The sequence below is a fragment of the Papaver somniferum genome, chromosome 2, assembly GCF_003573695.1.
Source record: "Papaver somniferum cultivar HN1 chromosome 2, ASM357369v1, whole genome shotgun sequence".
NCBI classification, from domain to species: domain Eukaryota; kingdom Viridiplantae; phylum Streptophyta; class Magnoliopsida; order Ranunculales; family Papaveraceae; genus Papaver; species Papaver somniferum.
This window is the reverse complement of record NC_039359.1, coordinates 16873091-16894996: the sequence shown is the minus strand read 5'-3', so window position 1 is coordinate 16894996 and position 21906 is coordinate 16873091. Positions and strand designations below refer to the sequence as shown.

The window sequence follows — 21906 nt, the reverse complement described above, 5'->3', positions numbered from 1 at the left end:
AATCTAGACTAGATCCCGAGGTTTTTCAGCATTTTCGGTTTCCTCGTTAACAAAACTTCTGTTGTCTGTGTTATTTCTTTTCCGCATTATATTGTTTATCTTTATAATTGAAATATCACAGGTTGTGCGTTAATCAATCAAAATAGATATATCCATCCTTGTTTTTTGGATATGACATGATTGATATTTGGAAATTGATCTTTGAAATCACCAAGTACTCTCACCCGCAAATCAGATTCACGGGCTTGCCTCTGTAAATGTTCTGATTGTGAGATGGAGATATAACTTTGAATATTCTTTCTTCATTGAGATTCATTAAATTGAATTCTCGGAATTATATTTGAGTTTGTCCGTACAGGTTGCCTAAGAAAAAGGTGGTGGTGTATTTTGGTACCCCCGCGTTTTCAAAGCCCTTACATGAGCTACATATCTTTTCACTTCTCTTTTCAACATGTTAATCCTCTGTTGCAGCCCCTTGCTACTTCTAACGGTGTCATTGTGCCATGCGGTTCCATATTCGACTCTAACTCGGGCCCAAAAGGTACTGCCATCTTGGTCATTTCCTAGTATTGGATCACTGGAAACCGCACACCAGACACCAATAAGTGCAACATCCTCGACGCATCCAAATCTAGCCATTCTTTTTTAACTTAAAACAAACTGATAAAATACAAAAAATATATCAGTAGGAGATAAAACTAATAGTTTGTTGGTGTGTTTGAATTAGGATGAATGAAACTCTATTTATAGAGTTCCCAAAAATTGCCGTCACATAGGGGACGACTAATGGTTTGGCGTCTCAACTAGACATCCTACCATGTCATAATCACGTTTGATGGTCACTACCCATCCATATACAATTTTATTATTTGCTCAAGATAACAATTATTCAACCTATGGCAGACTATATTTACACTCTACTTTTGTGTTAGATGTGATATAAGATGTCACCATTACAAAAATATTAAAGGATAGAGAAGGGAGATGAATATCACCCCTAACAGGAAGTCCCTATGAAAGTGAATTATTTTTTTGGATGGGTGGTCAGGGAGCTCTGTTGGAAGGAAGTGACAACTCATAACAACTGTATACATTGATGGAACTCATTGTTTAAGATTCAGAGATTTAATGACACATATGATGGAACGATAATATTTTATTACTTTGATGAGGTAGTGCGCATATTGATTAAATTTAAGAGGAAGTCATTTAGTAGTCAGTCATCGTAGCATTGATGTATATGGGTCATCCACTTTTGCAAGTTGGTTGAATAATGAGGCAACACAAAAAACTTACACACTCTAAATATCATCCACAACTTTACTTGTGGGATAAGATGGATATGTTATGAAGCCTAAATAAATTAATAATTTTTGGAATGGAGTGTCCAATATTTATCTATTTTGTGACATAAGAATCTTCGTCATTATCAACATATATATTTTTCGAAACAACTTCCGATGGGGAGTATTAATCTTAGTGAATTCAAATAAGATTTAATTTATTTTATTCATTTCGAATTACAACACAAGATAATACAGTGATCCTATATAATCAATAATTCTAATTCTGGTTCACTTTCGCAGGCAACGTGGATGCGAAGAAAGTGACAACACAAAACCACTTTATTATATTGATGGAGGTCACTGGTTCACTTCCTTCCATTCAAAAAAATAATGCAATTTCATAGGGACAATAGGCTTCCTGTTTGAAATGAACAATCAATGACAATCGAGGTATGGGCGGCAAGTGGGATTATAAAAGCGATAACAAGAGAAACATAAAATCTTGGTTCAGAATGGCCAAGTCATACACGAATAATAACGCTTGAGATGACAGTTGACAATGCCACTTGTGCACTGCTTTTTTTATCACCATTTTCAAAGATCCCAATGATTAGAATAGTTTGTCACCTTCCTACTTCCTCCGAGTCCAGCACAATCCATGAACTTCAAACCATCTTCTCTTTAGATAAAATACCAGAACAAACCTTCTTCCCTTGGTAACAGAAACAATTCGTCATGCTACCTACTTTATCCCTCTGGCACAATGAACTTCGAAACATCATCTTCCCTTAGTAGTGACATAATTTGAATACCGGAAAAAAACCTTCTTCCCACAGTGACGCATCTTGCTAAGATAATAAATTATACAGGATAGAGTTTACGAGCTATCCTTTGCTTGATTGGTTTTGATGATAAAACTAGTTCCTTGTGAGACAGGTATCCGTGATGCTTTATAAACTGAATAAGTAGCATATTTTCCGACAAATTATTCTAATACGTCCTTGATTCTGAAAAAATCCTGCACTACAGGCTAAAACCCATTTTTGCAGACCTAAAATAAGTCGATAGATCAGATTTCGAGAATGGAGAACTATCTAGTGCAAAGGAGAATGTACCTTTTCCATTCTTGTGTAAAGTATACTCTGTTCAAAGTAACCTAAAATATCTGTAAAACATTTCACCCTTTCAGATATTTGAAACGTGCAGCATACCTGCTCCCTTGCTTCACCACATAAAGACGATGACGGCTCCGACATTCCTTCCTACTTAAAATAGACTAAACAAACTATAAAATTTAATTTCCAAAGAGACCCACCTAAGATGTCAAATGTACCGTAGTAATTTGTTTTGCTTCCAAGGTCCCTTGCTAGTACTAATATCGAACCGAATCAAGCCCCAATCTTGGGAGTTGATTCCTCATTAGTCTCTTTAGGGGTATTATTAACTGGCTGCCACAATGCTACTTGAGTTGGTTCCCCGTTAGTCTCTTTAGGGGTAGTATTAACTGGCTGCCAATTCAATGATACTTGAGTTGATTCTCCATTAGTCCCTTTAGGGGTATTATTAACTGGTTTCCAATTTAATGATACCTGAGCTGTCTTGGGATGTGAATCAGTGCTGATCTCTTTTAGAGTGATACTAACTGGCTGCCAACCTGAAGAAGCATGAGTTATAATCCACCTCTTGACGTTGATTAACATAGTCAGAATTTGAATAATTTGAACCAAAACAAGATCTTTCAAGCACTCGTTCTTTAGAACAGTGGCCGCTTCATACCTGTTCAGTGGTTAAAGCATACACTTAGTATTCACTACCAGAGATAGTCCTAATAATGGCATTTGAAATTCAAAATCAAAATAATTGGATGCACCAATTGGAAAAAAACAAAGGTACCTGCTTTGAGTAGCCATAATTTTAGACCGCCCGTCAGGAGATGTAAGAAATTTCTGGATTCCGTCCCATAAAGGTTTTGGGTACTGTTTGAGACTGCCACCTAGGGGATTCATGCATCCCCAGACCTTCTTACCTTTAGGAACATAATATTGTGAGGCACCAGCAGTCTGTTTTTCAACCACCTCTTGCTCAATAGCAGAATCTAGGGCTTTCTTAACGTCTATATTACTGTGTTTAAGATCACCATGGCGAATACAATCAGTTATATTCATTTCAGTTGGTTGCATCTTGTCTGTTTCTAAGGTAGCCAAAGCAAGTATAACAATCCCTGCAAGACCTTGTTCATATTCCGAAAACACTCGCTTTCCTGTAACCCCGCACGAGTTATTCTCCGGAGGGCTGTTAGCAGTCGCAGTAGAAGACGAGGGGGCAGAGGCTTGACTGGAGGTGTTCTGCACCATAGATAGATGTGGTACATTCATGTTTGGGTTTGCAGAATCCACCTTAGAATGTGATTTTGGCTCTGGCTGGATGCCAGTGGGACGATACTGTGTATTGTTGCGGTTTTCAGAAATACTTAATTTAAATTCAGGAATATTTGTAGGAGGACCTGAAGGAATGGTGTGTACATTAGTTCTAGGAGGTACTGGATGTGGACCATGTGGATGGAAACTTGGGGGACCAAAGTTTGAAGGATACGGAAAGTTATTCAGTCTTTGTTGTTGGGGATAGTGATGCTGGTGACTGCTAGGATAGTTACTCCCGTTATTCCAAATAGGATTATGATTAGCTTGACTAAAACTGGGAATAGGCCCATTCATGAAGGGTCTAGGATTATTGACACCACTGTAGAACTCATGTGGAGCAGGATTAGCTGGATTGGAACCGAGCACAGACCCATGAGATGGAACGGAATTAGGTTGACTGACATTGGGAATAGACCCACTTGAAAAAGATTTGGGCCTATTAGCACCGAAGAACTCATGAGGAGCTTCCTTATGTGGCTTTGTCTGTGGATATCCACGTTGGGGGTAACCTCCATTACTATAGTGACCTTCCTGTACACCAACCGGGACACTAGACGTTCTAGACATATTTGGCTGACTAGGGTTCCTCCTAACTTGTTTCCCTTTATTTTTATTGTAATCAACACCCCCAGCATTCCTAAAAGAGTTCTGGTCTTCTGCATAAAAGTTTTCGGATGAATGATCTACATGGTCGTTTATCTGCAAGGGGTCTTCAGAACTATTGTTTTTGTGTGTATCCGTGTTCCCTAAGCTATTCCCATTACTAATCAACTGTGATGCTTCCCCACTTTTAAGTGGGGGTCCTCCTGCTAAAAGGCTTGTCCAAAGCCAAACACTCTTTGCCGCAGCAAGAAGTGGTGCAGACGCACACATTGGTTGTGCTATAAGAATATTATACCTCCTTAAACGTAATTGATGGAGCGCATTCGAGAAATCCCGATCACCGGATATCAACAAGTAATTTGCGGGTGCAGGATTGTCCACCGCCCAAAACAACATATCTACAAGAATCTTTTTGTCACTAGCATCCTTCACACCTGCGGACATACAATAAATTTCCAATTGTTACTTATTCTATCACCAATTTCACAAAGAGAAACATCTATGTTATCAAAAAAATTCATCTACAACGAATTTCACAAAGAGAAGCATCAAACAACTATAACATCCGAATAAACAACTAGAAGGAGATCCCTAGTTGAATTCTCACTGGCAATATCCAGGGCACATACCTCCAAGTAAGAACTAAAACATCAGAATTAAAACCCTAAAAACAAAACTGGGAAAAAATTTCCCCAATTTCAAGAATTCAACTTCGACTAATCTTCCTTTTACTTCTATTATTTCGTTATTAGGTAACATCTTAATCAATTTTGAAAATTCAATTCCAGTAACTTTAAATTCATACCCAAGATTTAGAAAATTCTAACATAAAAACAGTTTTAAAAAAAAAAAAAAAGAATAAAGAAAATCAAGGGTTTACCAGCAGGAACATGATTGAGAGTGATTCCAGTGGAGGAAAGAGCATGTTGAACAGACATAGGTATCCGATTAGTATCACCATAAGCAGAAATAGAAATCGCTCCACAATAATTCATCTTAATAAGAGCAGAACTTATATTCTGTGCAATCGCATGTGGTTCACATCCTTTAGGTACATGACAATTCTCTATATCCCACCATACTGATGTCTTTGCATTCACATATTGTGCTTCCGCACCTCCTTCAATAACCACCTCTCCTCCCATCGCGGCCGCTGCCGTCGTCGTCTAATTCGATTTTTTTTAGATGATTTTGTTAATTCTTTTATCATCAACAACCAAATCCATAATTCAAAAAGCAAAACAAAGAAAGAAAAAAAACTAGTACTACTACTACTGATGATCTCCTGAATCTTCTCTCAGAAGAAGATATAAGAAGAAGAAGAGAAGATTGGATTTGGGGAGAGAGAAACGAGGAGGAGGAGGATAGACTATAGAGTGGTTGAAAAGTGGGAATGGGACATGTAGGCAAGCAGATCTAGAGGAAACTGCTGAATAGAATAGAAGAGGAAGAGGCAAGGAGACTGACCGGCTGCTTCTTGATTGACTTGAGTCAGAAGAGAGAAAAACATGACTATTTATAACCAGGCCCAAAGAAAATTCCTGAAATAATCATGAGTGATTTGGAATCCAATTTATACGGCGAAGACTCTTTAGATTCTGTATCCGAAAGCGTCTTGAAGATTCCGGTCTTTATTAGCTTCCTTGGAAATACTAAATATAGGAAAATACCAATGTTTATTTAGTAATTTAATTTCTTTTTGAAACAACTAATGTTTGAATCTCCGCACCAGAGAGTTTGCTGATTTTGAGTAGCTAGCTAGTTGGTAGTTAACCCATATTGTCATGTGAGTCCACAAGAGTCATTTGAGTAACTAGCTAGCAGTTAGATTTTAGGTATTTGTATTTTTGAACGTAATGCAATTGGGTCCTTGTAAGCAAATTTACGCGTTTATGTGACGATGCCTTTTATCCTTTCTGAATTTTATTATGGTTATTCAGGGGGTTAAATATTTTGTCGGTGACCTTTTTGAAACGTACGAATTCTATTTTATATCGTCTGGAGGTCCTGCTTGGATTTGTTTGGTGGTACGAATTCTAACTGTGACCCCAGGTTGCTGCTTTACATGAACATGGCTACAAGTGATGATCTGATTACTAAGCTCGTAATGTTTAGAACAGTTTATGTGGCAAGTGATTTGGTAGGTAACTAAAGTGTGGCTACTAGTCTTTCTGTTGGAAGGTTTAGGTACACCTAGCTTTCCAGATGTACCAAGACTCCAGGGCACAAAACTCAGCCTAGCCAACATGATGCTAAAAGGCACAGTTTTTTCCGGTGAACCAAATATTAAACCAATCAGAAAATTTAGTACAGTTGTGAAAAACACCAAAGAAAGGTTCATGCAAAAACAAAATTCATGAACAGCTGGGCCATTGTTTCCTCCCCATAAACAACACACAACATGCAGACTTGGAAGAATATCAGCTAATGAACCGGCAGAATTTCACACTTCCATGAGAAAGTTTCAATTCTGGGAATTACATTCATTCCGCATATCAGGTCCTATTTGGGGTTGTTTATGTTTTGGGACCTTCCAGTATCTTTCATCTTCCTGTACAAGGAATTGACAGTGAACCTGCCCTCTTTAGTAAGCTGCCAAACATGCTCATCGCACTTAAAACGGAACGAGAGAATATCAATAGCAGAGATGACTTGCACCAATATTACCAAAGCAGTTTCAAACTTTGTCCAAATTCCAAGTTCTACTGACATTATTCGTTAAATGGGAAACCACTGTATTCTGATTAGAAGTACATCGAAAGACTTACCAGCATGAATTGCATGAAGATTGAACAGAAAAAACTTACAAACTGAACAGAATTATATATGAGAATCTGATAGCTAGCCTCTTTCAATTGTTTCTTGTTATTTTTCTCTTGTCTTAGAATTAAGAAATAAGTACTTCTCGAATTTCTGTTAAATATAGTTGGAGATATATTCATGACAAGGGTTCTTCTGAATCACCCAGACGAGATAGATGGAGGTAAGCATCAGTTCCTGTTAAAAATAACAATTATTACGTAGATGTACGGACATTTTAATTGACTCACAGTGAAATAGCAACAGCATGACATGTAAGATATTTGGGTTAGGTTGCTTTAAGAACAACAAGAAACAATGATGACTGCACTTACCATATCCTTCCATGGAAATAACTTGTAGATCACCTCCAAAATATCGAGCATAGAGACGGCTTATAGGAATCCCACATCCATACCCAGCCATTGTTGCCGCATCAGATGATGACATAGTCATGTTTTCGTCCAATGGGCTTTTAGCTGTACTATAAAGATAAGAAAACAATTTTGGGAGATCACATCTTGGTATACCACCCCCCTCATCTGATATCTACATACAAAAATGAAAGCAAAAACATCCCTAATCACCTATCTGCAACACAAAGTTATAACAGGTATCTTTGTATGTAGTTAGTTACACCCGCTGGCCTCTGCATTACCTTTATCGTAACATCCTGCAACCCGTCAGCAACTACTATTCTAATAGGAGGTGCAACCTCATCTGAATCCATGAAGCGCTCTTGAACAGCACGTAAAGAGTTCTTAACCAACTCAAACACCATAAGATGCAAGTGTGATGGAACATACCTGCCATAAAAGCAAATGATAAAACATGGGTCTCGGTTGTCTGTAAGATGTGGAGCGCTGCCCATTCAAAGCTTGGAATATTGAGTTTAGAGCAAACTCTAAAATGTAAAGGAGAGTAGGGAACTTACGGGAATGTAAAATTGTGGTCGCCATAGATTTTAACATCAGGTGAGCTTCCATACTCTCTTAAGCAAATAGAACGGGCATCCTCACTAGCATTTCGCGCTACCTCCAAGGGAGACATTCTTGTATGAATGCAACCTATACAATCAGGTAGTGGATCGGGGTCGTGCAAAGCTACATGCTGACCTGAGTTTTCATGAAATTTTGATCAGTCATACTAAATTGTCGGTGAAGATGCGTGATAAAAAAAGTTGACAAAATAAAGAATGGGACAAACCAATAAGCATACGGATCCCAATTCTTGACATGTAAAATCGGTCAAGAAACTGATGAATTTCGCTCAAATCTTGGATATTGATCTTTGGACCGAGGTCTTGCTTCAGCTGTTGAACACCTAAAGCCAAGGTAGGAGCCACTGAGGTATGTTTCAATCTGATTGACTTAATCGTTTGTGTAAAAGCTAACTCATCATTAGTGTCGCTGATCTCTTTAAAGGAACGTACATCACTGAACGAATCAACATACCAATCTCGAACCTATCAAATACGAATTCACTAAAATTATCAATCTAATGCAAATGAAATTCAGACCTCAACTTCAAAAAAATAGACCACTATCAAGACTCGATCAAGTAACCACGTAAAATATATTTGAAATAACCAAGCAATTCATACAACTACATACAACATTTGGCGAAAAACAAAAACTTGTGAGTCTAAATTTTCCCATTGGACTATTACAAATGAATTATCTAGATCAAACAAACCTATGACAATCAATTTTTACACCGTATGAACACAAAGGTTCCGATGAAGAATAAAATCACAAAATAAATAAGCTATAAACTAATGACTGAATTATACCAGAAGGCATTTCTGATAATCCATAAGGTACTAATATCTCGAGTCAAAGAACTTCTCTAGCAATTCTAATAGCAAACTCTTTATGAGGAAACCCAGCTGAAAAGAGTAAGTGTTTTGTAATAGGTACTGGTCCAAATTCAGTCATGCATCTTAACTGATGCCTGTCCTTTGCATTTTACCTCATTTTCTCAATTCAGCAATTAAATTTATTAAATCTTTTGTATATCTTTTAGCTGCCATTAAATCATTGTTTGTGAAAACTGAATTGAATTTAAAGAAGAACAAGAAGAATGAACCTGAAGAAGAAGAAAAAGAGATCACATTCATGAAAGTGGGAAGGTTCATTGTTCTTGCATTTTTTTTATCAGATTTTTCCATGTAGCTACTTTTGGTGATCATGTGTAATTTGCCCTTTTTTTGTCCCTGATACCTCAATTCTAAACTAGAGCTCTTTATAGTATCTAATCATGGAAATGAACTAAAATCACTAGCAACAGAACACCCAAAGCTAAGGCATGAGCCACTAAGCTATGTCTCAATCTGATCGACCTAATCGTTTGTGTAAAAGCTAAGTCATCCTTAGTATCACTGAGCATTGATCTCTTTATTCAAACTAACATCGCCGGACGAATCAGCATATCAGTCTCATACATAATAAACAACATGCAAATTCCTTGATTCAATCAATCTAATGTAAATGACATTCAACTATTGAAGCCTCAAATTCACAATTTTAAAGATGGACCAATACTAAAATTCAACCAAGTAGCCAAGTAAGATATAATCAATTCGAGACAAACTACAGTTTGCAAACCCAAATTTCCTCAATGTACTATTAGAAATTCTCCATGAATTAGCAGATTCAACAAACCGAACACATTCATTATATGTATAATTTAAGAAAACACATAGTTTCCCATCAAGACTAAACCTACAAATAACTCATCACCTTTATCCCATTTATCCTAAGAAGACTATCAAAAAAACATAACTTACGACATCCCCATTAATCCACATATATAAAAAGGTAAAATGCATTGATATAAACTCATAAATTCAGATAAACACAAGAACCCAACCAGCAAGCTGAAAACGTAAATAAAAGAAGAAATGAATGAAATGTATATACCTTCAAAACAGCAGGTTTCTCTGACAATCCATAAGGTAATTTCTCAAGTTCAAGAGCTTTCCTAGCAATCCTAATAGCAAGTTCTTTATGAAGAAACTGAGCTGAAATGAGTAAGTTCTTTTCAGTAGGTCTTGATCCAAACTCAGTCATGTATCTTAAACTGACTCCTGTTCTTTTCATTTTACCCCATTTTTTCAATTCATTAATTAAATTTTTTGAATACGTTTCAGATAATTTTTTAGCTGCCATTAAAAAAATATTGTTACTGAACTGAAATTGAAAGAAGAATGAATCTGAAGAAGAAGACACATTGATCTTGTTTACTAATTACAGGGTAGTAGTTTGACAGATTATACCCTTTGATTGCTAAATGTTTTAACAATAATGTATGGGTAAAATGGTCTATTTAGCATTGATTGAAAGATCTTTTTATTATTTTGCTATGTGAAGTGTCTTTTTGATTTCCCTGTTTAAGAAAGGCTAAAGTAAGTAAAGTGTCAATATCCCTGGTCTCAATCCTATGCTAGTGCTAGTCACTTTTACCAGATCCTGCGGATTTCGAATTGTTTCGTTTTCCCATTAATACCTCCTCTTCTTTGCGTACGTGTGTTGTATACGTAGGTTTTTGGGCAGCTGAGAAAGTTTGATAAGTTTTCTTTAGTAAAAACGTTCGTCTATTTGGGTAAGAATAAGAGAGAGAAAAAAGATAGAATAACTTTTCATTGATCAGAGTAGGGAACCCGATTACATAGGTAAGTATTTTATTTATACAAGAGTAAAGGAAAAACGCTAATATACTAATGGACCGTACATCCATGAGCCATAACCCCTATAACACTTTCCCTTGTGCGGTTCAAAAGCGGAACTTCAAATGTGTTGCCTCCTTAAAACATTGACAAGGAAAAACTCAATGGGACAAAACCTTGACGAAGGGAAAAGAGTACAATGTGTTGAGTCATAGTAAAGTTGTTTCATAACGCTAGGCACTTCTCTTCAGAAAATCCTAAAATATAAAAACCCTGTGGGAAAAAGATAATCTCAATCGGGGAGTCATAATTCTGGTGTTGTTGTTGTCTCATTAAAAATCTTGCCGAGTAACAAAACCCATTGAGACAAAATAAACTCGGTGAAGGGAAAAAGGGTTCAACACTCCCCCTGATGTCGACATCATATCATTAGATACTCCCCTGATGTCGTCATCTCCCCCCTGATTGCAATCAAGGGAGTTCAGACAATTTTCTTAGTCCGATACTTTTGACGTGCTTTTCAAAAGTCGATCTAGGCAATGACTTAGTAAATAGGCCTGTCGCATTCTCATCAGATTTTACTTGACTGACTTGAATTTTCAGAAGAGACTGTTGTTGCTGATTGTAAAAGAACTTTGGTGATATATGTTTCATATTATCACCCTTAATGTACCCTTGCTTCATCTGTTCGATGCAAGCTGCATTATCCTCATAAATGCAAGTTGGCTCATTAGTGGTAAAACTCATACCACATGTCCCTCGAATGTGTGTAATGATAGACTTTAACCATACACACTCACGAACTGCCTCGTGTAAGGCAATGATCTCAGAGTGGTTCGTGGAGATAGCCACAAGAGTCTGCTTGGTCGATCTCCAAGATATCGTGTGTCTCCAATGGTGAAAACATAACCAGTTTGTGACCGACCTTTATGTGGGTCGGAGAGGTACCCAGCATCAGCAAAACCAACCAAAACATTATTTGGGGTTTCAGTGAAGGGAGTTGCATTTTCACTAGCGGTCTTTCTTACTTCTTCATAGGGATAGAATAAACCCATGTCAATGGTTCCTTTCAGGTATCTGAAAATATTTTGACGTTGTGTTGGTGCTGAGCTATATCTAGCTAACAAGTTCACTGAGAATGATATATCAGGTCGAGTACATTGCGCTAAGTACAATAATGCGCCTATTACACTAAGTAGGGAATTTCAGCTCCCAATACCTTTTCGCCATCTTCCTTTGGACGAAATGGATCCTTTTGTACATCTGAACTTCGACCAATCATGAGAGTGCTAGCAGGATGCATCTTGTCCATATTTAATTGCATGAGTATCTTATGGACATATACAGACCGGTGGATTAGTATTCCACAGGCTCGGTGTTCTAGCTCAAGTCCTAGACAAAACCGAGTTTTCCCAAGATCTTTCATCTCAAATTCAGATTTCAAGTAGCTTGTGGTTTCTCTTATTTCATCAAGAGTACCTATTATGTTCATATCATCAACATAAACAACTACAATTGCAAATCAGGAACTCGTTTTCTTTATAAATACGCAGGGGAATAACTCATTATCTGTATATCTCATCCCAATCAAATAATCACTTAGACGGGTATACCACATCCGCCCGGATTGCTTTAATTCGTAAAGTGAGCGTTTCAACTTAATCGAAAATGCACTCCGTGGTTTAGAGTTACTTAATTCGGGAAATGGAAGGCCATCAGGCACTTTCATGTATATCTCTGAATCTAGATCCCCATAGAGATATGTTGTAACCACATCCATAAGTTGTATTTCAAGTCCTTCTGAAACTACCAAGCTAACTAAGTAGTGGAACGTTATGACGTCCATTACGGGAGAGTACGTTTCCTCATAATCAATTCCAGGGCGTTGTGAGAAACCTTGCGCCACAAGGCGAGCCTTATACCTCAAGACTTCATTCTTCTCATTACGTTTTATGACAAATACCCATTTATGTCCTACGGGCTTTACACCTAGTGGGGTTAGCACTGCCGCACCAAATACCTGTCTATTTTCCAGTAAATTTAATTCTTCCTGGATTTCAACCCATTTAGGCCAGTCTGCTCTTTTTTGACATTCTGCAATAGAGCGTGGTTCGATGTCATCATGCTCAATGATCTCTTGAGCAACAGTGTATGCTAATGCATCATCAATCTGTGTGGAGGATCTTTCCATCAACACGTATGCACTCTCATAATCCATAGAGATTTATTTGTTCTCTGGAATCATTTCAAACATCGGAGCATCCTCCAGTATTGATTCGTGGACATAACTATAATCAGAGACAATTTCATGAGAGGGATTATCTGTATTGATGATAAATGGATCGGGTTGTGCCTTACTCACTCTTTTCTTCCTTAAGTGAGCATCCATCGAACCAGGTGGTCTTCCCCTTTTTCCTTTGGGGGGCCACGACCTCAGCTACACTTCCACCAAGTGTAGGTTTGACACCTCTATATAGGGTGCCTTTTCCCGTATTAGGGATTTCTAACCTTGCAGGCACGTTTGTAGCTGGTATGTATGATCTCGTCACTTTAGCAATATCAGTGAATGCATCAGGCATTGAGTTTTCCACATTATAAAGATCAATAATTCTTTTCACTTCACTTTCACATTGTGAGGTGCGGGGATCAAGATGAGACAAAGTGGGGATACACCATGATAATTCCTGTCGTTACCTTAGGAAATCCTTTTCCATACCTCCCCCTAACGACGGGAAGGTTGTCTCATCAAAGTGACAGTCCGCAAATCTAGCGGTAAAGAGATCGCCTGTCAAAGGTTCCAAATAGCGGATAATTGTTGGGGATTCATATCCAACATCAATACTTAATCGTCTTTGGGGACCTATCTTAGTACGTTGTAGGGGCGTAACATGCATGTATACAACACAACAAAAAATGCGTAAATGTGAAATATCATGCTCATAACCATTTACCAACTGGTACGCAGAAAATGGTTGGCTAATAGTGGGTCTAAAGTGAATAACTAATGTTGCATGCAATACGGCGTACCCCCAAGCAGTAATGGTCAGGTTGGAACGCATAGCCAATGCCCTAACTATCATCTGTAACCTTTTGATGGTAGCTTCTGCGAGACCGTTTTGAGTGTGTACATGGGGTACGGGGGGCTCTACGTCAATTCCGATTGACATGCAGAAATCATTAAATCCTTTAGATGTAAATTCTCCAGAATTATCAAGTCTGATAGACTTGATTGGGTAATCAGTGTGGTGATCCCTCAAACGTATAACTTGTGCTATGAGCTTTGCGAAGGCAGCATTTCTTGTGGACAATAATGCGACGTGTGACCAACGGGTCGAAGCATCTACCAGAACCATAAAATACCTGAATGGTCCGCATTCTGGATGTATAGGTCTACAAGTATCACCTTGTATTCTTTGTAAAAATGGAATATTTTGTTTTGTATCTTTAGCATAGGATGGTCTCGCTCCTGTCTTTGCTAAAGAACAAGCTTTGCAAAATAAGTGGTGTGTTTTTGACAAAAGTCCACGAAGTAGAATGAGAGAGAGGTTGCACATTAGTTGCTTTCGATGATAGTGGTTGCAGACGTTGTTACTTTGCATTATAATTGTCTTTTGTCCCGTTTTACTTTTCACTCGAAAGAAAGGATGTCCGTGTGAGTTCTTTAAAACACGGATCATCATATCACGACCTGGGTGCCCCAAGCGGTCGTGTCAAAGCTTGTATAAATCACTGTTCAACAGTTCATCATTGATAACAAAATGTGATTCGATAATCCGAATAGTAGTAGTGTACAAACTATTAGAGTGACTCATTAATTCTCTAAATTGTTTTCTTCCACATGTATTGGAGATAATATTTATATATTCAATTCCATTTTGACAGTGAGTTTCCAAATGATAACCATTTGCACGGATATCTTTGAAGCTCAACAAGGTACGGTTAGCTCTTGGTGCATATATATAGAGCTTCTGTGACTTTAATCATTGTGCCATTTGGCAACAAAAATTGAGCATTACCTCGTCCAATGATCACTTGTGATGATCCAATCATCGTAGTCACGGAGGATTTGTAATGAATTAAGTCAACGAATAATTGCCTATTTCTTAAAATAGTGTGTGTGGTGCCACTATCAGCTTGGCACTCAACCTCTTCTGAGGATGACATTCCTACAAGTAAATGGTACTTCAGAGAATTTGGTCACATAATTCAATCATGCAATAGACTATGACAGTAAAAATTAAATCCAAAGCATAATAAGTACCCATAAAAATTAAAAACCACTGATCCGTCAACAACAAAAAATGATAATTTAAGATTACCTAACATAGTTTAAGTCATCAAAACAAATATTTAAACCAAAGTCTTCTAAATCACAAAGCAAAGAAAATAAACAAGTTTTTAGGATCAAAGGATAACTAAAAAAAAAAACTCCAATCAAAGTCAGGTGTTTCCATAAGGGAATGGTTCTTTTTGTCCTGGAAGTCTGAAATGGTGAAGTTGACATCTGGGGCATGATCATGTTCTTCCACACAGTGAGCTTCTTGATCTATAGATTCCCGGTACTTTTTGTAGTTGGCTGCTACCTTGGCACTAGCCTTGCATTACTTGTACCAATGTCCTGAGATTTCACACCTGTAACAAGGTGCATTGCCATTCTCTACCTTCTTAGGTGTGGGGTTCTTATGTGGTTTTTTTCAATAGTGTTGCCCCTACCAATATGTCTAGAAGTAACTTCTCTAGACCAGGTATTTGAATGGACTCCACGCCAATGGCCCCTTCCACGATGACCCCTTTGTGCTATTCCACGTGGGTTGTTATCCTCACGTGAGTATGGAGCGTGAGAATATGAATCAACATTTTTAACCCTCTTTTCTTTGGGGTGTTTTCCTTTGTTATCCTTGCCATAGTTAGCCTCAAAACTTTTCTTCTTCCCGGGAGCTCTAGCATTGTTGTTTGCTAGAACTTCATTGTGCCTTTCGGCCACCCGCAATAAGTTGATCAACTTGGTAAAAGTTGTTATTCTTTTATTATCAACCTCTATGTGGTATTGGTTGGCTAGAATAACAGATGACAAAGGAAAAGTAGACAATGTCTTTTGAATCATATCTTTTTATGTGAGTTTTATCCCATGGAAATTGAGCTGTGCTTGTAGCTTAAGCATATCTCTTTGGAAATCACCTACCTTCACATATTCAAGAAACCGAATGTCATTTCACTGTTCATTCAACTGTGGGAGAAGGAAATCCTAAATGCTTCGAAAACGGCTTGCTGGTGCATCCCACAGTTCTTTAGGACACATTATGTGTTGGTATCCCCAAAGGAGATTAGGGTCAATATGTGCCTTCAAATATCGGAGGGCTTCAGCCTTTTCTTTTTCAGTTGCTGGGGCGACATCTTTGTCAGTAGAGGGTTTTATGGTGTGGGTGCATTATTTTGCCACAAAAGCGATATTCACATCAGCCATCCAACGGTGATACTCAAGTCCATCTATGTCCAACAATCCAAATTCTTGTAGGATATATTCCGTCTTGCTCATCTACATAAGACAAGTTTGAAGGACATTAGTATGACTAATTCCGGTATTGTATTCCTAAGACCAAGTTTCTTAATAGCCAATGGAGTGAGAACCATATTTCTTTGTGGTTCTTAAAGTATCCCGTTTGAGTCAAAAACTAACAGATGACAGTACTCCATTAACGGTTTAGATAAAGGAAATTTTTAAGGATAAAATATAGGTCATATTATAATAAAAAAAATGACACAGTCACATACACAAAAACAAAACAAAAAAAAAAGAATAAAAATAAAATATAGTATTATATGCATACGCCAAAGTCCAATCATGATTAATAAAGACAAATTAAATAATGATACAAATAAATACACATGCATGCGTTACACATAGCATTAAAGACAAATTTATTATTTTAGTATTAATATTCTTTTGTTTTCTTATTATTATTGATTACAAATGATACAAATAATAATACAAATAAATACACATGCATACATTACACATAGCATTAAAGACAAATTTATTATTTTAGTATTATTGATTACAAGTAGTACAAATACAAATAATAATACAAATAAATACACATGCATATTACATATAACATTAAAGACAAATTTATTATTTTAGTAATATTCTTTTGTTTCCTTATTATTATTGATTACAAGTGGTACAAATAATAATACAAATAATAATATAAATAAATACACATGCATACGTTACACATAACATTAAAGATAAATTTATTATTATTAATTTTTTTTATTAAATTAATTTTAATATATTAGATAACATATTTTATCTAATGAGTATTACATTAACATTAACATTTTTATTTTTATTTTATTTTATTTTATTTTCAAATTTATGAAGACAGAAACATTCATCACAGACAGACAATGCTAATGATTCATGTTAAGAAGAAAAGAAATCAACAAGCATCATAATTTTCAAATATTATTATTATTATTTTATTCATACATCCATAATATACACAATCACAAATAGACGAAATAGTATACATAAAAAAAATTATAATATTATATTATATTTCACATTTGAGAATAGATTCACATTTTATAATATTATAGTAATAGATAAGAGTGAATAAACCAAAAATAAACAACAAAATTATTCAATCAATCACAAATCATAGCATATACAGACAAAAATGTTATTAAATCTATGAATCTTCCACTCAATAAGTCATAGGATATAGAATTAGAAAAAACAAATCTTGCTCACAAAAGACAGGACCCCAAATAAAAAAAAATGTTTAGATATACCACTGATCTATAATAATTAAAAAACAAAATAGAATAAAATATATATCATCATTATCAAAACAGAAGTCATGGATCTACTAATAAAATACATATAATATCCTAAATTCATTATTATAATATAAGCATAACATAGATACATAGTTCTTATTAGGGTACGGCCAATACACAGTACAACAACACCGATTTGCGTGGAAAAAAACTCATGTGATAACTACAGCATAAGGCACCGATCATGGCAGCAAACAACTTTTCATTCATCAAATCGTGTCAGAAAGAGTTAAAAAAACGAAAAGAAAAAGAAGTTTGGGGATACCGTTGGTCCGTTCAAATACTTGTGCAACCCAAAAATGAAAATCTTGCTGCAGGGAAGAGCTCGTGCGAAATAACGTATTTGAGTAAGAATAAGAGAGAGAGAAGAGAGAGAACAACTTTTCATTAACCAGATAAAAAAACCCCATTACATAGGTAAGTATTTTATTTATACAAGAGTAAAGGGAAAGCGCTAGTATACTAATGGACCGTACATCCATGGGCCATAGGCCCTATAAGATCATCAACATAGACATTGAAATATTGAACAATGAATACACACTTTTGGTCACCTTCCAACATTAATTAAAAAATCAACGACAAAATTCAAAGGGCTTAACATCAGTGCGTTATTCACATCGGCAGGGAACTAAATTTCTGGATACAACGCGATAAAGAGCTACGCAATCACCACCTCACATTACTCCAATGCCATGCAACATACTGGCAATAAAGATCCAGAATTCAATGGCTCCAATCGGGAGACAATAAAACGACTTTCTTTCGTACAAAAACAACCATCCACTGAAGCCATAACAACATAAATCAATTACAGGATCATCAAAACAACTGGGTCAGTGATAAAGACCAGATCATCCTGGAGCATTTTACTACCCAATACGCTGCACCAAATACAGCGATAGATGAAACACTCTTTGAGGAAATCACTCCTATTTTGGGGGAAAAACTGATTCTGCTATTTTTGGTAAATTTGGATGTGTTGATGACAAACGAATTCAAACCCTAAACAAATGTACTGCATAGAAATACTTTTACATTCGAGAGATCAATCTGTAAGAATCTGGCCTAAACCAAGAAATGGCCGTTCCAAATTCAATTCGGTCACAAAGTGAAGGAGAAGGGTTGATCTTAGGGAGGGAAGCGAAGAAGGTGTTGAGATCAGAATGTTGAATTACAAATGTATGGATATTTTATGACTTGTATCAGAATATGATTTCTGGCTACTTGTAATGATAACACTTGTGTTGTTTCGAAAATATGTTGAAAGATCTATTTATACAAGTCATTGAGCACCCCTGATCTCATAGGAAATGGAGGCAGTTAAATAGTGGAGAAGTGGAGTTGTGCAAAAATATGGTAACAGTCACGTTTCCATTATGGAGGAAGACTGGTGAGCCCTTACACCCACTACCCTCTTACTGCTATTAATTGTTCCCTTTTTCCTGACACTTTCTCGTAATGGGCGCGTTGCGCGCTGATAGACACATTTTTGTGTCTGAATTGTCCTCAATGTCTGTATTGTTAGTGCTCGATTTTTGTAGTAATTATTGTGTTTTATATGTGTAGGTATTTTTGGACAATAAACATTTTTGGAATAATCGGCTCGAAAAGTTGTCTAATGCACCCGTAGGAATTGTTATTGGCACCCACAGTTTGGATAAGGGGCACCCCTCAAGGCACTTACTATTCGTACCCCTACTCTGGATAGGGGGAAGCCCTTTCTTCCCAATGGTATGAATGTTTTTGGCGGGAAAACGGTGTGTGAAGCTGGCTGAAATTAGGGTTCATCTCCTGGACTGGATTTAAAGAGATCCAATCACTGGAATCTATTCTGATGGGCCTGTTTCGTCTTAACAGGCTTGGTATGCTCGATGGATTTGATCCAGTTGGTTTGGATAAGTCGGGAGAAGAAAAAAAAGAGTGAGAAGTTTCAGTCTCTGTTAATGATAAGTCGGATTTGGATGCAATTCTGAATTGGAAGCACCCTGTTACACTTAAACAGGGTTTGTATGTGTTGTACGACCTAAAAGGAAGGATGATTACACGTATTCTCTTTAGGATAGGGAAGAATATTTACTCGAGATATTATGGGATTTTGGTCGTGCTTTTGGGAAGGTTGTGTGTGCTGCAAAGAGATTAACTCAATATAAGTTACGTTGGAAGCGTGTAGGAGTGATTTGGCATACAACAGACGCGTTAAAGGGTAAAGAATGGTAACTTTTCCCTGTGAACTGACATGGAGAATAAAGATCATTGATGAATATTATTCGAAATTTATGGTCGAGATTTGGAGGTGTTGTGGCTATATAAAGGCTTCTGGGATGTCATGGAAGGGTTGGAGAGTTAAGGGACGGAATAGGGCGAGAAATATGAGTTGCAGAGATGAACCAGTTCTGTTGGTGAAGTAGAACATGAAGAACATTAGACTATAGAAGACGGTCGTATTGCTACAGTGCCAGCGACACTTCAAATCTAGCGTTCTCTGTAACAGTTTGGTTTGTAACAAATATAATTATTACAAACCCGGTTTTAATTGTTTTTCTCCCATTTAATTGTTGTGGACACCTTTTGAGCAATAAAAATGAATTTTGAGTGTGTTTCCAACCTAATGAGCTACACCCCAACATTGGGATGACGGAGGAAGACGAATTTCATACATGGGTAAAATTATTTAATTCTTTTAAGTCTTTTTCATTAATTCTAATTGAAATATGATTTGAATTAATTGGTTGCCATTTAATTTGATGAAGTATGCTTAGCTTAAATGTTTTGATACATCATGCTTAGGATTTACAACTAATCTTTTGAGAATCTACCTTGGCAAAATCAAAGTCCATGTTAATTTTATTGAGCTTTAATTGTTGAGAATAAATAAATTGAACCCTATGTTATGAATTCGACGAAATCCTAGTCCCAGTAACTCTCTTAATCCTGTGACAATATTTTGTATATATTTTCTTATTTTTAATATTTTATTTTATTAAAACTTAAAATCAATCCAACAAAGTCCGAGTGAACGACAACCTTTTACCACTATATAAAATTCGATCACGCGCCGCACGCCGTAAACCATCAGACCAATACCCCAGTGAACATCCCCCAGTTTGTGACATGTTTGATGTCTCGAGTATTTTGTAGGAAAATATATACAACAGGCTGTTGAATGAGTCAAGTCGTGAGACTCGCCGCTTATAGTAGCATACAGTGCTTTTAGGTCAAATAACAAAATTATTTGTGGAATCAATATTCATAAAGCATCGTTTATAATTGATGCACATGAAGCATCGCTTTTAAACAAGATGCTAAAAATAATCGATGTGCACTAAGCATCATTGTTTTAGAGCTCGTCCAAATTAGTCGTGAGCTTAACGTCTTAAAAAGAACGTGACCGGCCATTTTCAGGGAGCTAGTATGAGTTGTGAGTGTGTGCCTGAGGCTGGCCAGTCGGTCCCTATAGGAGAGTGACGATTGGTAGTAATTCTAAAATCCTATCGGTCGATCCAGGTTAGATATTGACCGCTTGAATCGACCATCCAAGTTGAGTGGTTGAAAAGATTTGCGGCAATTAATGACTGTTTTTGAATCATTAGAGTTGCATATAAGCGGCGTGAATGGCCACCTTTAAGCGATCATTTGGGAACCCTATGGGCAAGCCACAACTTGGCCGGTCGTTTTCTGTGGAGAAGGGATGGCCGGTGATCACGGCGTTACCCTGTTGGCCTCCTAAAAATAAATCTAGACCATCCGACTAGTCTAGCGAAGTTGGATGGACGAGATGATTTGCGGCAGTTGCATACTGCCGTTGATTCAATTTAGGGTTTAGAAGCCGTGTGGCCAACCCTATTTAGGCTAATCGATTAGAAGCGTCGGGCGTTGGTTCAAGCAGGCCGATTGGCCAAATGCAAAGGCGGGTTGTCGGTGAGCATGCTGACATCTTTTTGGCCGCCTAAAATTGGATCTAAGCCGTTCAATTTGGCTAGCGGAGATGGACGGTTGTGATCGCTTTGTGATAGCAGCATGCTTCCGCAACGCATATTAGGGTTTCCTGAACAACGCGTTCACCCTACTTTGAGCAAACAGTTTGATGCATTCTTGGCTTGTCATGGACAAGTCGATTGTCCAGGGATGGAGTTGGGTCGTCAGTGATCACACTGGCACCTCTTTGATCATTCGAGTGAAGATCTAAGCCGTCCAACTAGGCTAGCTAAGTTGGTCGGACATGATGGATTTGAGATCGTTATGGTTGGTCTTAGTTCGTTGAGATTCTCTCAATAACGCGATC

The 21906-nt window shown here is 37.1% G+C and overlaps 3 protein-coding genes across 4 annotated transcripts; all 3 read right to left on the bottom strand.

Annotated features, from left to right (window-relative positions):
* Positions 1-1478: 1478 nt before the first annotated feature.
* Positions 1479-5962, bottom strand: LOC113347027. Of its 2 annotated transcripts, none has more exons than XM_026590601.1 (3): positions 5190-5962; positions 3180-4743; positions 1479-2940 (listed from the first exon to the last, which is right to left on the bottom strand). In XM_026590601.1, exons 1-3 carry the CDS (start codon positions 5452-5454, stop codon positions 2925-2927), a joined length of 1845 nt encoding a protein of 614 aa, XP_026446386.1. In that variant the 5' UTR covers positions 5455-5962; the 3' UTR covers positions 1479-2924. The 2 variants fall into 2 exon arrangements, with proteins under 2 accessions (XP_026446386.1, XP_026446385.1); XM_026590600.1 differs by having other exon boundaries at positions 1484-3062; positions 5190-5949.
* Positions 5963-6977: 1015 nt separating this feature from the next.
* Positions 6978-10335, bottom strand: LOC113347025 (pyruvate dehydrogenase (acetyl-transferring) kinase, mitochondrial-like). The gene is made up of 6 exons (XM_026590599.1): positions 10030-10335; positions 8315-8573; positions 8043-8223; positions 7767-7914; positions 7444-7657; positions 6978-7306 (listed from the first exon to the last, which is right to left on the bottom strand). Exons 1-6 carry the CDS (start codon positions 10276-10278, stop codon positions 7248-7250), a joined length of 1110 nt encoding a protein of 369 aa, XP_026446384.1. The 5' UTR covers positions 10279-10335; the 3' UTR covers positions 6978-7247.
* A 911-nt stretch (positions 10336-11246) lies between these two features.
* Positions 11247-12087, bottom strand: LOC113350691. Its single transcript, XM_026594822.1, has 3 exons — positions 11966-12087; positions 11576-11852; positions 11247-11459 (listed from the first exon to the last, which is right to left on the bottom strand). The coding sequence occupies exons 1-3, from the start codon at positions 12085-12087 to the stop codon at positions 11247-11249; spliced, it is 612 nt and encodes a 203-aa protein (XP_026450607.1).
* Between the last annotated feature and the right edge of the window lie 9819 nt (positions 12088-21906).

Coding starts and splice junctions, on each gene's coding strand:
- LOC113347027 (XM_026590600.1), bottom strand. CDS start 5,454: ATGGGAGGAGAGGTGGTTATTGAAGGAGGTGCGGAAGCACAATATGTG. Junction 4,744..5,189: donor TCTCAATCATGTTCCTGCTG/GTAAACCCTTGA, acceptor GTATGTCCGCAG/GTGTGAAGGATGCTAGTGAC. Junction 3,063..3,179: donor ATTATGGCTACTCAAAGCAG/GTACCTTTGTTT, acceptor ACCACTGAACAG/GTATGAAGCGGCCACTGTTC.
- LOC113347025 (XM_026590599.1), bottom strand. CDS start 10,278: ATGGCAGCTAAAAAATTATCTGAAACGTATTCAAAAAATTTAATTAAT. Junction 7,915..8,042: donor GACCACAATTTTACATTCCC/GTAAGTTCCCTA, acceptor CTTTTATGGCAG/GTATGTTCCATCACACTTGC. Junction 7,307..7,443: donor TATTTCCATGGAAGGATATG/GTAAGTGCAGTC, acceptor TATTTTTAACAG/GAACTGATGCTTACCTCCAT.
- LOC113350691 (XM_026594822.1), bottom strand. CDS start 12,087: ATGGACAAGATGCATCCTGCTAGCACTCTCATGATTGGTCGAAGTTCA. Junction 11,853..11,965: donor GCTGAAATTCCCTACTTAGT/GTAATAGGCGCA, acceptor AAATATTTTCAG/ATACCTGAAAGGAACCATTG. Junction 11,460..11,575: donor TGCCTTACACGAGGCAGTTC/GTGAGTGTGTAT, acceptor TGCATCGAACAG/ATGAAGCAAGGGTACATTAA.